We start from the raw sequence: 19377 nt of genomic DNA, 5'->3' as shown, positions 1-19377 counted from the left end.
CAGCATTTACTGAAGACATCCGGTTTGTTAGGATAATCATCGTATATGTCAATTGTCATCATTTCCTCTACTTCTTTAGCTAAATGTTTCTGATAAGTGACATTGGCAATAGCTTTCTTATCAGGAATACAGAATGATACACATAAGGAACAGAGCAAAGGACCACATTGGACACAAATGCAACAAGAAAACAGAACTGCTACAATAACACAGAGACCAGTTAAGACCTTCCACCCCCAAGCAGTGATCAATGCCCAAAACCATCCAGAAAAGGTCCAAGTGCCGTTTTCTGTATGGATTTCAGCTGCAATTTTGTGCAACCTGTTAATAGCATTATAAACTGACGGCGTGTGGTCAGGGATAAACACACAACAACTACTTCCGATAATTTTACAAGCTCCACCTCGGTCAGCTAACATAACATCTAACACCATGCGATTCTGCAATGCAACAATTCTAGTAATCTGTAATTCTTCCGTAACATTCCCAAGAGCAGCAGCGGTCTGGTTTGTCACAGCCTCTACCACTCTTGTTAACCTTCGAACTTTCCTACTATTTAGGGCAGCTCCAACGAAGAAAAACAATCCTAAATTAAAATCAATATACTGCTGCAGACTAGTGTCAGTCTGATCCACATCATCAATTGATAGAGTACGTTTATACCTATTTACAGTCACATTATTTAACAACTTCAAATCCTTATGATAAGATGCAGGTGCTAAGAATACAGGGGGCAATAGGAATGCTACATAACATACTCCGGACCAACCGGCTGGCAAACGGTAATAACCTTTATTTCCACATACGAAATATGTATTATGGGATGCTAAGAAGGTACTGTTATTCAATCCGTCGATATTTAGAATAGTGATGCAATCACTAACACCAACAGGAATATAACCCACACTCTGGACACACAGGTCCGCTTGAGCTTGTGCCACTTGAATCACAAATCGGTCTTTCCCCACAGTGTCTCTGGTGTTCGTGAAAATATAAGGAATCGATTCATTGTCTGGTCGATACTCTTCCCATTCCCAAATTGTCCCATTCGCTTGCGGGTATCCATCTTTATCCTGATGACATTCCCTATTAAGTCTGAAGAGTAATCGTCCCACTGTAGGTTTCCGGGTGGCGAAAAGCAAAGTGTACCATGCCCTACAAGAGCCATTATGAGAGAAAGGAAGAGGTATGAATGGCGTTCCTCCTTTCTTCTGATGAGCTGGCATCATACCGCATATCCAACAGTTCGTAGCATTCGTGGCAACGTGGGTATGATGCAACATCTGGATGAAAGTGTTATTCAAATAAGACTGACGATGCTTCAATTCTTGATACGGAAGGGTATAAAAGTAGTGCTCCTCAGGCACTGGAGTGGTCAACACAAGTAACTTTCGAGCAGGAGTCACATCCTCCACAAACCATGTGGTTATCCCAACAATAGCTACTGTGAGCATAAAACCTGTTGCACAAAGGATTTTCTTTTTCTCCATGTCAAAATAAAGAATCAATATCTTCCTGAAACTAAAAGGTTTGTCAGAACTCTTCCCCTTGGGCAGCGGTTGATTTCTTCACCAGCGGGCCAAGACGGGTGTCACTACACTAATGCAGGGCTGATCCCCCCCCCTTGCCTCATTGGCTCTCCGTTTCACTAACCCAAGGGCCGTTCTGACAACATGTCCTGATACTGAAGAATTCACTTCCTTGGTCTCAGATGATATCGCTTTCCTCCAGGAGTCGCGTGATCCGGAAAGAGCTCCTCAGTGTCGTTCGGTTCCACAGCACGGCCTTTCTCTGTGGTCAGAATCTCTCGTTGATCGGTCAATACAGCAGGGTCCACCAATCCGGGCGGTACTTTGCGACAGTGCAGGGAATGGATCCAATTCTTTCTGTTGGAAACCCGCACAGCCGTCCTCGTTGCAAGTAGGACCTGCTCAGGACCAACCCATCTCGGCTCCAAGCTGTTCGTCCTTTCGAAAATCTTCACCATAACATAGTCTCCAGGCCGGAGACTATGTCCTTCGCCGGTGGACCGATCAGGGAGCGCCTCCCGGACCTGTTGATGAATAGAAACCAAATTATCCGTTAACTGTGCCAGATAATCATTCATCATTACACAAGGTACATCATACACAGCCTTAGGTCTTGGTAGACCCCAAATATTCATTGGGCGTCCGAAAATAATCTCATACGGGGTAAGACCGGTTCGAGAGTGCGGTATCGATCTAATTGACAATAATGCCAGTGGTAAAGCATCTGGCCAAGTCAAAGATGTCGAAGCTTGGATTTTAGCGATCTTGAGCTTCAGTGTACCATTATACTTCTCGACTAGTCCTACAGACTGAGGGTGAAACACTGCGTGGAACTTCTGGGTGATGCCCAGACCCTTCAGGACATACTTTATAACATCCGCTATAAAGTGGGGTCCGTTATCACTCCACAGAAGTCTACAAACGCCATACCGAGGGAAGAACTCCTTCAACAGCATCTTGGCGGTAGTCATTGCAGTATTGTCTTTCGTAGGGTATGCCTCAACCCATTTGCTAAAGGCACAAACCACTACTAGAACATACTTCAAATTGTTACAGCGCTCAAGCTGGATATAATCCATCTGCAAAACCTCAAAGGGTGCAGTAGGTGTCACAAATCCTCCTGCTGGAGTTCGAGTACCCTTTCCTGGGTTGTACCTCAGGCAGATCATACAGGTCTGCACCACCCTCTTTGCCGTGCTAGCAATCTCTGGATGCTCCCAGACTTGGGTAAGCAATTTTACAATTGCGGAAGCTCCAACATGTGCTAGCCCATGTGCCATCTGAACCATAGGTTGTACAAAAGCCGTGGGTAACTTCCATCTATTCATCTGCTTATTTCTCCAGCAACCCTCATCATCCAATTCTCCCTCACTGGACCATTGCTCCCGTTCTTTATCAGAAGCGGTCCTCTGTATTTCTCGCACTTCTTCCTTCGCATCGTGCCATCTTTCTACGTGCGACTTTACTACATTCATGGCAGTAGCACCGGGCTGCATCGCAGTCTCCCGTGCCACCCGGTCTGCTAACGCATTCCCTTCTCCAACTTTATCAACTACTTTCTTATGGGCACTACATTTAATGATAGCAATTTTCCTCGGATATGTCAATGCAGTCAAAAGGTTGTGAACTAACTCTCCATGCATTATTTGTACTCCATGCGACGTTAAAAACCCTCTCTCCTTCCAGAGCAGGCCGAAATCGTGCGCTACTCCGAAGGCATACCGGCTATCTGTATAAACATTCACACACAATCCTGTACTGAGCTCACATGCTCGTGTTAATGCTATCAGTTCCGCTGCTTGAGCTGATTTCTGTGGTATGCGTGCTGTCTCCACTATTGTTTGCAGTGTGGTAATTGCATACGCTGCTGAAGTCGTACCATCTGGTAGCTTCAGGCATGATCCGTCCACCCACAGTTCTCCATCTACATCTGGAAAGGGCGTATCCTGGAGATCAATACGACCCTTTGTTTGTTCCTCAGTCACAAGAATACAATCATGTGCTTTCCGTGCTTCAGACTGAGTCTCGGGGTATGGCAACAATGTGGCCGGATTTAACGTTACACACCTCTTTAACGTAATATGAGGAGCCAAAAGCGTCAGCTCATATCCCGTTAAACGGGCACTGGTCAAATGCTGCGTCTTTGTCTGATTAAGCAGGGCATCAACAGCATGGGGGACTAATACCAACAGCTTATGAGATAACACAATTCCCTCGCTTTGGCGTATTGACACAGCTGTCGCCGCAACCGAGCGAAAACAACCAGGCAATGCTCGGGCAACAGGATCAAGTACAGCCGAAAAATATGCACAAGGGCGCTGCTTATCGCCGTGCATCTGCACTAAAACTGATAATGCACATCCATCTTTCTCATGCACATACAGCGAAAAAGGTTTGGTATAATCAGGGGTCCCTAACACTGGTGCTGAACAAAGGGCCTGTCGTAATTGCTGAAAAGCAGCGTCACACTCATTTGACCAAGGAAGCGGAATAGGTGTGTCTTTTGTCAAAAGGGCTAATAATGGTTTGGCTATGTGTGAGAACCCTAATATCCATTGCCTACAAAAAGAAACAAGACCCAAAAATGCACGCACGTCCTTCTGCGTGGAAGGTACTGGTGTGTCCAAAATTACTTGGATACGATCTGGTGTAATTGCACGCCCCTCCTTAGACAAAAGGTGACCCAAATAAGTCACCTTTGGTCTACAGAACTGCAATTTCTTCCGAGATACTTTGTGATTGTGGGATGCCAAAAAGGAAAGCAAGGACAACGTACTCTTCTCACACAGCTCCGGAGTGTCAGCCGCCAACAAGATGTCATCGACATATTGAATGAGGGCGACACCCTCGGGCAAAACAAAGGAGTCCAATTGTCTTTTCAAAGCTTGACTGTAAATGCTAGGGCTTTCTGTGTAGCCCTGAGGGACTCTACAAAATCGATAAGACCTATTATTCAGAGTGAAACCAAAAAGGTATCGGCTATCGGGATGAATAGGAATCGAAAAGAAAGCATTTTTCAAATCAATAACTGAAAACGTAGTCGCCGTAGGCGGGACCAAAGTAAGCAACGTCGTGATATCAGAAACCACTGGATACTGAGGTATCACGATCTTGTTTACTTCTCTCAAATCAATTATAAACCGATAAACCTTGGCATCCGTATCCTTTTTCAAAATGGGTAGAATCTGGCTATTACAGACGTTGTAGGGAACTTCCTCCACTACTCCCACCTTAATCAAATCCTGCACAATCTGTGTAAGAGCTTCCTCCCCCTCCTGGGAAATACGATACTGTGGGAGGCGTGGTAACACCGCCCCCTCCTGGACACTAATGGGAACAGGCGGAATCACTATCTGTCCTACATCAGTATCCGAAGTGGCCCACAAAGTACGAGGGAGGGTCGCTAACACAGCATCCTCTACAACCACACACATCCGTTCAGACCGAGGGTGATTATCATTTAATATCACACGCACACCAGCGGGGGAGCAGCGGATCGTAGCTCTGAAGTGCTTTAGCATATCAAGACCCATAATGTTGTCCGGCATGTTCGGGGCAAGCAAAAACGGACAGGGTGCAGAAAAAGAATCAACCTGAAATGTGAGGGGCCGCGAAAGAGGGCTTCGGGAGAGTGTACCATCAAACCCTACCGATGTAACCATTAAGCCAGATGGGGGAGCCCTCGGAACCAATTGTTTAGACAGCGCACTACGAGTCACTCCCGTATCTACTAGGAACTGATCAGTAGAACCCAAAACCTCAGCTGATACATAAGGACCCTTCTGATCAACCGGCACCTCAACTGATTCTAACCCCCATCCAACGCATTCCTATGCATGCTGAGAATCATGGTACCCAGAGCGATCAATCCCTGACACTTGATACTGGTTGTGCCGATCAAAGACATTAGGTCTGTCTCGTGGCTGCCCGGCGGGATCAAAACGAGTGTGATCGTTAGAAGTCCCTCTAAAATTCGAGAAACCCCCTCTACCTCTCGGGCCACCCTGATTATGTCCCTGACGCGAAGCATGCAACGCCGGGCAATCTCTGGCCCAGTGTCCCGATTGCTTACAATACGCACATTGATTCCTATTCAAATCAGATCGGCCCGAGGGAGGACCATAAAATCCTCCCCTTCCTCTATTGACACCCCGACGGGGCGGACCATATACTTGCGCTAACATCACCTTTGTTTTTAAATCTTTCGATTTCTTCTCCTCCTGTCCCTTCGCTTCTTGCTCCTGACGCTCATAATACTGAGCTATAGTCAGGAGGGCTGTCGGGGTCGCGGTGGACCAAGAACTTTCACTCGCTTTTAGGCGGGCTGCGATCGCCGGTAGTAAATTCGCCACATATTTATCAGCAAAGAGGTGTCGACCCGTATCATCCGTAAGTGACTGACCACTAAAATCATGAAACGTCTCCTCAAAGCACGTAAAGAAATCTGCAACTGATTCATCGACTTTCTGCTTACACGAGGCTAACATATTCCAGTCAATCTTTTTAGGGGGGATGATTGTCTTCAACTTAGTCAGAATAGCAGCGGGGAGATCTAAGATAATCTGAGGTGGTTTCTGCGCGGGTTTCCTCTCCCTATCCTCATCCTCAAGCTCAGACCACCGAGCCTTAAAAGCGGCAACATCGTCCACCTTCCGCACAGATCGCCACATATCTGGTGGTAAAATAAGTCCAAAAAACAGATCTATATCTGCTAAGGTCATAGTACAAGAATTCAGGGCCCCCTCAACTTCTGCGTAGAAGGCCGCTGGATTCTTGCGGGGATCAGGCAATGCATTTTTTAATGCCATGACATCAGCCCTATGCCGAGGAGTATAAACCCAATTGTACACAAAATATCCCTTAGCATCGGCAGAGGTAATATCCGAACTAGTCCCCGCTCCTTTAGGAGGAACATACAAAGGTGCCGCCTCTCGCATTGGTTTAACATGCACTAGGTCGCTCGTATCTGACTGGGGGGAAGACGGCTGCTGGTCGTCCGCCTGCAAGGTCAAGCTCTCTTCTTCCTTGTTCCGGCGCGCTTTTTCCCGCAGTCGAAGCATTTCATCCCGTAGCGCAAACAGACGTCGGACCGCATCAGGCACCTGGGAGGGAGAGAAAGTACCATTACGCAGTGCTCTAGAATCCGACACTATCTCCTGCGGCTCAAAAACATCAGAATATTTTCGAAAGGCAGCAACCACTTCATCAGAGAAAATGGCAGCAAAATACACTTTCTCCCTATCCTGCCATCCTTCCAGATCCGGTAACAGCTCTGAAAACGACAGCTTATTTGAAACTGCACGATAAGAAAGTTTCCGAAGCTCACCCGAGCGCTCAAGAGATAACATGGATCGCGTGTCTTTCTTATCTTTACTCGATCCAGAATCCTGAACTGTCGGAGCAGACGCACCTACATAAGGTGGCGGGGAACGATCTAATAGGAAAAAATCATCATCGAGATTAGTAAGGACAGGATAAAGAGGCTGCCGAACAGCATATTGACCCGACACTTGTAACCTACGCTCCTTCTCTTGTCTCTCCGCCTGTTCTCTTTCCTCCCGACGCTTCACTTCCTGTGCTCGCACATGATCATTCTTCCGTTGCTCTTTATCAAACAGCGCTTTCTCACGTTTCTCTCGCTCACGCACTTCTTTCACCCATAACCGCACACATTCAAACATGTCTTGACGAGCACGCCGTTTACACATACACTGTTCCACGTACTCAATCTGACGCATCTCAAACGACCCATACAAAGGCCATCGCAACTCAGGATCCTTTCTGGTGTATTTCCTCCATACTGTGCTGTACATTATGGAAGAAAGACCATGCTTCACATACATATCCCTATTAGGAGTCCCCTCTGGGGGAGCTGGAGCAGATTCCTCGAGGTTTAACCGGTTTCCAAAGCAGCAGCACCACTTACGGAGTGCGCTAAAAGCAGGCATGTTCAAGAATAATGCAAATTATGCAGTATTATCAAAAAAAAATGGCACTTAAACGTTGTGCCGTTCAAAGTTACACAGCTCTGGAGAAATATCTCCACATTACCTGCCTATATGTGTTGCAACGCATATATTCTCACAATAATCAATACAAGATATGACCGGTCATCACAAATCAAACTCAAATAGCCAAACCAGGCTTCCAAAACTCGGAGCAAGTACCGTACAACGGTTCTTACCAATCAAGAGTCCAGATTCCAACTGCCAAGCTCCAAAATTCGCCCAAACGGCTGTCACGGCAGGACCGACAGAAGAGGTCTCAGTCGAGGACCGGCGCCACCCAGATGGTCAGCTCAGAAGGGAAGGAAGAAAACCTCGGGATGCCAGGACTAAAGCGCCTCTGGCAGTGATCACATCCCCGGCCAAATTCCTCGCCTTCGTCACGACCAATCCTTCGAGCATCCGAGTCGCCGATGAGCCCCACGTGACGGGCGCCAATTGATGAGTACAGGCCCCAGCTAGGCCCGCAGGACACAAGGGTTCGCTCTCCTGCAAATGGAATCTACAAGGAAGTTGGCACGGAAACTGCAAAGTACAAAGACAAAGTTTATTAACCCTTAAGGGTGGTCCTACAATCCATACAACACCCTTCAGTATTGCATAGAGTAGCACAAAGAACTTGCGTACACGGTCCCCTTTTATACACAACAGAGGGGCTCATAAGTGGGTGGATACAACATGAGGCAAAGAATATTACCTTTTATGGTCACTTTCGATACAGAATCGATATATGGGCGGAGCTGACACACTCCTTGAGCCCGCGAAAACATGGTCAAGAAAGGACTAACTGATAACAGATGTGGTCAAGTCTGGGCATGCGCCAGACGGACAAAGGAGCTATTTATAGACTGTTACTAGGCAGATTGCAAGAGCAACTAACACGAAGATAGGACTCTTCTCGTGTTGAGCACGTGGAGACATGACAATACAAAATGGAGTCCAGACTTTAGTCAACATAACGAAAGAGACTTGGTCCTAAAGGGGAATTCATGTCTTTAGTGAATGCTTAATTACATCGACGTTTCAATTTACAACAACAGACACTCATGCACTCAATGCCTGACTGACTCATTCACTCATGTAGGCACTCTCAAACCCACTCAGACACTCTCACACCATATTCACAGAAATATGGCACTCTATATACACTCACTTACAGACCCACTCAAACAAGAACGCCTACTCACAGACCCACTCAGACACTCATGCACCCACTCACACACCCATACAGCCACTCACACAGCCTTTCCTAGACCCACTCAGAGATGCACACACCCACTCGCAGACCCACTCAGACACTAACGCACCCACTCACAGACCCACTCAGACACTAAGGCACTGATTCACAGACCCACTCAGACACTCATGCACTCAATGCATGACTGACTCATTCACTCATGTAGGCACTCACTAACCCACTCAGACACTCTCACACCCTCTCACAGACCCACTCAGAAACAATCACACACCCACTCACACACCCAGTATGCAACCACTCCCAGACCCATACAGACATTCACACACCCACTCACACACCCATTGAAACACACACACTCTCTCACAAACCGACTGAGATACTCATGCACTCACTCACACACTCACACTCAAAGCTTACAGTTAGGAAATAAAATGTAAAAAACCTTAGGAAATTCACTTAAAAACCAGGGCCTCCAACCAGTAGCTCATGAGCTACTGAGGCTCTCCAGTTACCTCTGAGTAGCTCACCTGTATGCAACCCAGCTTATTAAATTAGAAAGCTTTTGCTTGGTTCATTTAATATACATATAACAAAATTGAAATTATACAACACTAATAATATTAGCAGCTCTCAATGCTTTTCATTGAACATAAGTAGTCTCAGTATGGAAAAGGTTGGAGACCCATGCCTTTACAGGGACATTATAGTTAGGAAACAACAACAAAAAAAATTGAAATTCACTGAAAAAACAAAGATTACATGGACGTTATGGTTAGAAATAGAAAAGAAACATACAAATTCACTGAAAATGCCAAATGTTACATGGACTTTATAGTTAGGCTCACATTTCACTCACATTTCACTTCTGAAATTCAGGACTTATAGTTAGCTGAGCTAACTATAACTTAAGCCTCCGCAATGCACTGCTTATGACCTCCCATAATACATCGCTCATGACATGGTCAGTGACATCACTGATGACATCACTGATTACATCTCAAATGACATCACTGATGACATCATCCATGGAACCACTCACACACTCACTCAAACCCTCTTTCAACATCTCATACACCCACTCCCACACAACCACACACATACCCATTCACAAACCCATACAAATACTCATGCACCCACTCACTCATGCATAGAGCCACTCAGACACATACTCACACAACCAGTTACTCACCCATACAGATACTCACAAACCCACTCACTTACTCATAAAGATACTAACACCTAAACAGCCACTGTGACAACCACATACTCCTGTAAGGCATCTCTCACACTCACTTACTCACCCATACAGCCACTCACACACCTACTCGCTCACCCATACAGCCACTCACACTTACTCACCCACAGACCTACTTATACTCCCATTTCAACACCCATACAGCGACTCATGAATCCTCACACTGACCCATACAGACACTCATGCACCTGCTCAGTCACCCAAAGAACCACTTACATACTCATTCACACATCCACTCACACATCCACTCACTCACCCTTACAGCCACTCACATATTCACTCTGTAACACAACCACTCACACCCACTCAGTTACCTATGCACACATTGAAACAGCTACCCACAAACGCACACAGCCACTCACACACCCACTCCCTCACCTGTACAGCCACTCACACAGCCACAAAGTCACCTATGCAGCCACTCACACACCCACTCACACACCTATGCAGCCACTCACATGGCCACTGACTCACCCATACAGCTACTATAACATCCCTGTAACTTTTGTTTTTTCAGTGAAAATATATAAATATATATATGTCCAGCACAAACTTTATCCATAACTGGAAGCCCCCGGCCCTCACAGAGCAGCCTTGGCAATGCAGATACAGAGTGTTGCAGCAGAATGCTCTGTATCTGCATTGCAACACCACCAGTGACATTTTGACCTGCACTGAGGCCAGGGGCACTGCTCATAAAGTGCATGACACACAGCCCCAGCTGCACCATAGCTCCGACCCCTTCTGATGCCTGCAGTTATCGACCTTCCGGACGCTAGTGCTCACACCAACACCTCAACCGCCAGCGCCTTGATCCCATTATCGAGGAGCCGATAACCGACAAGGGTGACTTCACAAATTCTTCGACTTCGCATTGCCTCACCAAAGCCTGTGCATCACTGCCGATGCCGCCGACTTCCTGTCTTGGATCTGACACATCGCCTCCTCAAGGACACGCCGCCTCGCCTCCGCTGTGGCAACCAGAGAACCCGCCTCAACCTTGGCACTGACACCTCACCTCCATGATGCTGTGCATCATTCATAGACTGAGTTTACACGGTACTGTTGTTTGGGGGTCCGTGTGACTCCGTGCATGACAGCATGCACCTCACGGTCAGCGCCGTACTTTGGTTTTATGACTGTCACAACATTGAAATAGCTCCTGGTGGATTTATTTGTTTCCTACTAGCTTTCTTTTGGTAATAACTGTTTTTAAGTGCAATTTTGATCTATGTATGTTGGATTTTTGTCATTTTGGTCTTGTTTGGTTTAGATAAAGATACTTTATTTTTCTAAACTGGAATGGTGTTCATTTGTGGTGTTTTCAGTGTGTTACAGTGTGCCTTGAGTATAAATACTTTACACATTGCCTTTGGGATAAGCCTGTCTGCTTGTGCTAAGCTACCAATGTGATGATCAAGGGTTATCTAAAGTGTGTATTTCCCTTACCCTGACTAGAAGCAAGGGTCCCTATTTGGACAAAGGTACATACCTCTGCCACCAACTTACCTCCATTTATAACACATATCTACTGCCATTTTAAGCTAAACTGGCACACAGCCCCATTCTCCACGGGGCACACCCCAACAAATGGGCAGACCTGCATTACAAAGAAGCATGGGCGTTAACTCCTGAGTTTGCAGGTGTATTTGATAGAGTAAATCATCAAAGGAAAGAGCTGTGGTTTAAAACTGCCGCTCCTTGTTCCAGTACCAACTGTAAAACCCATGGCAACATGTTTTCCTTTGCTACAACATCGTCAGTACAGCACAGGTGCAAGGGCAAAGACAGGCCCTCATTTACATAGCACTGTGCCCCTACTGACCCCCTACTAAAATGTGTGGGTATCAAAAAATGCACCTGCGTGATTGGCAATCCAGAAGCAACCGTACAAGAATCTGTGGCCCTTCTGTAATATGGGAGTGACCCTGGAGAAACTAAAAGCAGGAGCAAATGCTCTTTGCACTACCGTGGATTTTCTCTGTAATCAAGTCTGTTAGACCAGGCATCCTTGGCGTGGTTTTCCCTGACATTTTGCTTCTACCTCCTGTGTTTTTGATACTGTGCTGGATTTAGTTTTTGCTGGCTTAGATGCTTTGGGAACTTTGCCACTGCTGATCAGTGTCAAAGTGCAATTGCTCTCTGTGTAAATTGATATTGTGATTGGTTCTACCTGATTGGCATATTTGTTTTACCAGTAGGTCCTTAGTAGAGTGCACTGAGTGTGTCAGGGCTGGTAACTCAAATGCTACTAGTGGGCTTGCAGCACTGATTGTGCCACCCACATGAGTAGCCCTGAAAAGATGTCTCAGGCCTGGCACCGCAGTGGTTGCACGCAGTTGTTAACTGCCATGTTGACCTGGCAAGTGCACCCACTTGCCAGGCCTTACCCTTCCCTTTTCTTACACATAGGACACCCCTATGGTAGGCCCAAGGTCCCCTCCTGGGCAGGGTGCAGGGTATGCAAAAGGTAGGACATGTACTAGTGTGTGTAACATGTCCTGATAGTGAAATACTGCCAATTTCGTTTTTCACTATTGAAAGGCCATCTTGCCCATTGGACAGAATGGGGAATGCTTTGTAACATTTTATAAGCATATCTCCCCTTAGGAGTAAGATAGAAAATTTGAGTCTGGTATCCCTAAACTCAGAATTTAATAACACATCTTTTAGTAAGGATGGTTTTTAAATTATGTGTTTGAAAATAGCACTTTTAGAATGTGGCTATTTTCTTGTTCAACCTTTCTGTGTGCCTCTGCCTGTTTGTGGATTGTCTGTCTGGTTTCAGTGTGACAGAGACAGAGGATGTGCATTCCCTGTAGACAGCCTCTGGGGGGGTTGAGGTGTGCCTGGCCCTTCTTGGATGACCCAGCTCTGAGCTGAATAGGCCTGATCTGCATTTGGAGTGGTTGGGAGGAGTAGCACCTGTACCTGAATAGGGCTATGCCTGCCTTCCACAATTCTGGCTCTGCACCCCTGTGGTGAGTCTGGAGCTAAGGCTGACACTGACAAAGGATGTTGTTGTGCAGTTGCAGTGTGCCCCCCAGAACTGGTTTGGACTGGGCTCAGAGCCCCTTGCACAAAGGGATCGAAGACATTTTGGGTATAAGTATCAGACCTAAAACCCCTGAACTTTAGACTATTGCTGGAATCAAGAGGAACCTTTGCTGAGGAGAAGAGCTGAAGAAACTGAGGAGAAGTACTGCCCTTGCTGTATGTCTGGGGTTTGCCTGCAGTTGCTGTTTCTGCCAAAGAAAGGAGAAGGACTTTGCTGTGTGCTGTGTCCCTTGCTTGAATAAAGTCTTCAAGGGCTTGAAGAAGAGCTTGTCTCCTGTTTTGAAGGCCTAGGAACAAAAGGACCTCACCCCCCAGCTCCCCTGAACTTCCTTGCTGGGAGCTCTGACCTGCCAGGAGGTACCTGTAATTGTGTTGGGCCTCAGGAGGTTGTCTCTGCTCTTGGGAGCTGTAAGAAACCCAAGAGAAGTAAGAAATCCTGTTTCTGATGCCGTTGACGCCACCGCTGTGATGCCACAACCGGCACCGAGGCCCGAGGAGCTGCTCGTGAAGGGAACGACGCAGCGCCCGGCCTGCTACGCAGCTCTGACGCCCTCCGACGGCCGCTGACGCCAGCAGTGATCGGCCATGCTCGACGCCAGCGCTCGCATCGCATCTGTCTTCGCCAGTGCCTGCATCTTGTTATTGCGGCGCCAATAACCGCCGAGAGTTACTTGAGAAACTTGCTGACAACGCATCATCACCGGAGCCGACATCGGCCATCTTTGATGCCGTGCATCATCGCCGACATCATTTTCAAGGTACTTTTTGTTTGGGGGTCTGTGTGACTACGTGCCCGACGCCACGATCCTCGTGGGCGGCGCCGTACTTTGGATTTCGTACTGTCCTGACGTCGTGATAGCCCCAGTTGGTGCTAATTGATTTCTACAGGCTTATAAGACATTTTAATGAGTATCTGTATGTTGGATTTGTGTTGTTTAGCTTAGATAAAGCTACTTTATTTTTCTAAACTGTTGCGGTGTCCATTTGTGGTGTTTTCACTGTGTTACTGTGAGTGTTGGTACAAATACTTTACACATTGCCTTTGGGATAAGCCTGTGTGCTCATGCCAAGCTACCAAAGGGGTGAGCAGGGCTTATCTAAAGTGTGTATCCCCTTACCCTGACTAGAAGCAAGGGTCCCTATTTGGACAAAGGTACCTACCGCTGCCAACTAGAGACCTCCATTTCTAACACAGTCCATGAGGTCCTACCGCAGAACAAAGAATATTTATACTCTGTCCACCCTCTTGTTATTCACAAATATATGGAAGATGCTGATGTGTGTTGCTAAGTGACAGTATTATAATTCTTTTAAATTTTCATACAGGTTACATTATAGCTCAGATGCATTACTAGTACATCACCCTTCCTGCTCAGGAAGCATGCTTAAAGAGGGTAAGACCACAGCTCTCTCAACAACATCCTGTGTTGAAATAAAGGTAGTTTAGATCTTCCCCCAAGTTTGGGCCAATAGTCACCCCTTCCCTTCTAAAGTCCTGTGTACCAGCCTTCCAGTTTAGGCACCTTAGTGGGCAACAATGCTGTTGTCTGATGTAAATACGTCTTGCAGAGCACATTTTATTGAAAGCAATTTACTTTCTGCTATGGCTCTTCGAGTTTACAATAACTTGATGACACGTGCATATAGCCTCATGTTCTGGATTAGTAGTTGGAAGTGATACCTTCTCCATACAGTAGGCGTTATGATCATTCAATAACTTTTTTGTTTGCTTTGGTAACTACTTATTTCACTTGTGTGCGTCGCAAATGCTTCAGGTGGTTATTACTAGAACACACATAGATCATTTCTTTTTCACGGCATTCACTGATTGCTTGCAAATCTGTCTCTCCTTAAACTTCAGCATTGGCCCAGCAGGGCAGCTCAGTGGGTTACCGCACCTGCTGAAGATAGATGTGAAAATCATTCCTCACTTTCAATCTGGCAATTTTCTTTCTACTTTTTTGATTCCTTGGCGCACAAGCTTCTATTGACTCAGAACAATGCATCACTGTTTCCCTTTGTGATGTGAGCTGTGGCAATTGACACTGTTTCTATAATGCATGATTACTATTCACATGGTTTATAAGCACTGCTATTCTGTTAGGAATTGCCAAGCAGACGAACGTGTCTGCTCCCTACCTATCAGAAACTCTAATTTGGTAGCGGTTCTCCTGGATCTGGGCAGGTAGATTTTGGATCATTCGTGTACGTGTTAAAAGAGTGGATTCAATTATTCCTTACCATTTTCTTACCCCATCAACAATTCTGAAATTACTGATTACTGTGGAGAGACTTGAAGATTATTTTACTGGTTAATGCACTGACTAAAAATGTCGGTGCGGACCTCTTCTTTATCAAAGTAGGAAATCACAATTGTGTAACAGCCAGGGCAGGACTGGCCGCAGTGGCTCCGGGGCGTTTTCCTGGTGAGCCAAAAGGGTGGGGGCCTGTTTTTGAATGGTGGGGGCCGTTCTTGTTACTGGGGGCCGGTTCTGCTGCAGTATTGCAATATCGGACCCCTATAACAATAGCAGCAGCAGTGCTTCTCACTAGTCACCCCCCCCCCCACCCGGCGGCTGGTCCAACTGAATTGTCAGAACTAGTTTGTGTTCCCAGTCCATCCCTGGTAAAAGCATTATATAAACATTCAAAGGGCAATTTGTTAATTAGTCAAATAATCTGTGAGTACTGGAAGATGTTTGGCAGTGGCATAATGACACTTGAGGGGCCCACATCCGGACTTAATCAGGAGTTCTCAGGTCAGGGTACTGTGCTGAGTGGGACCCTGGAGCTTGGGTGCCCCCCGCAGCGAATGTGCAGCGGGGGCCTTTGTTACACCACTGATGCTTAGGGGCTAATTCACAAAGGCATGTTAAAGTATATAAAAGATTTATGCAGGAGCAATACTTTAGGTATTCCAAAATACTCTTTTGAATAGACCCCTAAGTAACAAAGTTTATCATATTCTCACATTTCACCTTTTTATCATCTCAAGGCAGAGAACATGACACAAGTGCATAAGATTATTGCCTCATCTGTAACTACAGTGCTCACTGGTGGGCTTAATGTGACAAACAATTGTGCATACAAAAGAGTGTTGGATAGAATGATTGAAATAATCTCACCCGCTGGTGATTACTCGGGCCGCATCCCATCCATCGTTACTCTGCACACCAGGCCAATTCAATTTGGGCCCAGACATATGGAAATCAGTACCAACCCTCCTTCAATGGGAACAGACCATCCCACACTGAAAGGCCATGTCCTCCCTCAAAAGAAACACAAGCAACCCAGGTCAGTTTTGACCTAGCAATTGCTTATCAGCCAGGTGTTGTTTGGATCCAGTGACACTGGACCTAGGTCTGGGCATACCCATACCACTTAGGATAGCACATTAAAGTATGCAAAAAAAGTGATGTTTGGTTGCTTTAAATAATCTCTGCCTCTGGGAATTACTTGGGGGCCTCGTCACAGTACATTGTTATTTTGAACATCAGACAGCCCTAGTTTGCCATGCCCGGTCTTCCCTGAACCAGAACATAAGCAACCTAGGACTGATTTCCCCTACTTAGGGCTCATCAGCCATGTATAGCTTGGTTCCAGTGACACAGTGTGCAATTATTGTGTGACATCACAAAAACATTCACATGTATTAAAACATTGGAATGTTGGGAGATCCACTAAAGACAATGATGTGGCTTAAATGTAATAAATACTGATGTATGCCTTCTGCTCCAGCATTCCAATGTTATACTTTCTGTTTCTCCCTATACTGCTTTTTAAAGTTCCTCTCCCTTGTTATAGGCCGGAGCTAGAACTCAGGTTCAGAGCCTTCAACAACGGTGTAGCCCTCGGTAGTGGGTTATAAGCTATAATAGAACAAAGTCTAATGAGAGAAAAGGGACAGGGATTAGCCAACATTTGAAGCTCTCCATGGTTTAGAGCTGGCAGCATTTGGATGGAGGTCATTTCTAAAACAATACATTTTGAAAAAAGCAGAGGCTGTATCATTCTTTCTTCATGTTTTTCTTTGCTATTGCAAATGTTCCTCTGGTGTCAGACAACTCGGAAATGTATTGGAGTACACAAAAATTAATTTGCCACAATATGCAGTCAATTAGTTGTTTGGTTGATTGCCTTTTTATCCTGCTTGAATGACAGTGTTTTCACTTCTGACTAAGGGACTTTCTCTTGAAACATGCTTATCGAGACAGAACTTTACTTTTGAAATGAAGATCCATCTGCTTTGGGCACCACTTCTTCATATTTACCAGGAACAGATCAATGGAAATTGGACAGTCTCCAATTCTACACCCGGCCCTAAAAGCTGAGGTTTAGTGTGGGTGAAGACTTTCGCCATCTTGAAAATGCCCAAAGTGGGTAGGGTTGGCCTCAGAAACTCTTAACCCATTATTTAGGGCATGCCTAGCCCATCCACTAGCTCGTGCCAGACTTAAATGTGACATCTCCTTGCCCTCACTTCATAACACTCTTAGACGTGACGAAGAATAGAAAAGGACTAGACTTGCTGTCTGTGACCTTGGAGGAACCCTGAGGTACTGGATCTGCTCCTTCTTGTACCCAGGACAAAAAAGTGGACTTCAAGGATCAGTCTGCTGACCACCTATGTTGCTAAAGGGAAACAGTATGCCACAAGAGGCCATTCCTGCAACTTCACAGCTGACCAGTGGCAACTAGACCTGGACTGGACCCTGTTATTGACCTCTGCCTGACATGTGGGTCTCTAAGCACCTCCCCTGAGATCCTGTCAACTTTACAGGATTAATCTTGTGATGGATTGAGACTTAATGGACCAAAGTCAGTAGGAAAAATCTTTATCCCTCATCAAGACGAACTTGGTGGGTGTATCTGAGGCATGCTTTATCACAGTCAACATCAAATCATGTCTAGGTCCAGGTCCACCACGGCCAAAGACAATCATTTGCACTTTATGCTTTTTGGCACTATTGCAAAAAATTATTAAATCATATCTCTGTTTCAGCTTATTGGATTTTTGTCTTTTTGTTGTTGTTTCATTTTGTTTATTAAATGTTACTTTATCTTTCTAAATAGGTTTGGTATTTTTATTGTTTTGCAATTCAACTTTATTACTGTTTTGGCACTACATAAATACTTTACAACTTGCCCTGAGTTAACTCTTTCTGCTCTGTGCCATTGCTACCAGTGGGTTGAGCTCAGGTTAATTTAGTGACTATAAAAGTTCACCCCGACAAGGGATGTGATTATTCCCTGAGGTGGTTAGACCAGTGGCGTAGCTAGACTTTTGGCCGCCCGTAGAGGCCCCTGAGTTTGCCACCCTGTGGCGCCATATGAAAGAGTGAGGGTGCTGTCGATTCCTGCTGTGGCTGCCCTGTGATGGCCACAGGTAAGAGCGGGGGTAGTCGGGGGAGGCCACTGTACCCAAAACTCGTGCCACCCCTTCCACCCCCTCTTACTACGCTACTGGGTTGGACACTCCCCCCAAATAATATTCCAATTTCATACACATAGTCAGGCCCCTGGGCCAGCTGACACTGTGTGCCCTTTCTCCTCTCCTGTATTTGTCCTTCTATTACACAGATATGTTAATGTGTAATGTCAGATGATGATTGGTAGTCAAATAAACCCATGAGGAATCAAAATATTATTTGTGATAGCTCCCTGTTATGATCTATAATGATATTTGCTATTACAATATTTTGCCAATTGAGACCAAAATGTTCCAAATTTAACCGTAATAAACAGAATGAGAAGCATAGAAAATTTGGATCAGAAGGCTTATGGCCGCCCTTCTTCATACTCTGCTATGGAATTGTCTTCAAATGCTTTACAACATTCAATGTACTATGTACCCATGCTTTAGTTTGACGTACAACAGGATACCCATTCATTACTAAAATATCTGATATAACATTGCCCTGTATAACGCTGATTCTCCTTTCACACAGAAGCAAGTGTGCATCACTGTCATTGAATATATCATCCTTTTTATTGAAAGCTGCAATTTTGTGACTTATTTTTGTTTTTCTCTAGGGTCTTTTTGGAAATCATGTTTGTTATCAAGTTAGCTGAATTAAGCAATCACATTATGCATAAGAAAGATCGCTAAATGGCAAATTTCTCTTTCCTCCTATAGGAGATCAGTGATGCGGAGATAGTGGAACTGGTGCACAGTGCTCTTGGGAGGATGACGGTAATCCGACAGATTTTCCCTTCAACCAGAGACAACAGCTTGAGATGCATGAGGAATAACCATCGAATTTCTTCACTACTATGTGATCCACAAGAAGGTTATTTGCAAATGTTACAGGTTAGTTCAACACGACATCCTCA

General features: G+C 45.6%; 1 protein-coding gene across 3 annotated transcripts in view; it reads left to right on the top strand.

The window, feature by feature from the left end:
• GRID1 (glutamate ionotropic receptor delta type subunit 1) overlaps positions 1–19377 on the top strand; it is a 2258979-nt gene that overhangs the window by 1547946 nt on the left and 691656 nt on the right. For all 3 annotated transcript variants that reach the window (XM_085615050.1, XM_085615049.1, XM_085615053.1), the window contains exon 6: positions 19181–19354. In XM_085615050.1, coding sequence (XP_085471176.1) covers positions 19181–19354 — 174 coding nt within the window. The remainder of the gene's footprint in view (positions 1–19180; positions 19355–19377) is intronic.

Source organism: Triturus cristatus, chromosome 1_2 (genome assembly GCF_964204655.1).
Source record: "Triturus cristatus chromosome 1_2, aTriCri1.1, whole genome shotgun sequence".
In the NCBI taxonomy this organism is placed as follows: Eukaryota; Metazoa; Chordata; class Amphibia; order Caudata; family Salamandridae; genus Triturus; species Triturus cristatus.
Note: the sequence above shows the minus strand (reverse complement) of the source record. Positions and strands in the feature narration are given on the sequence as shown.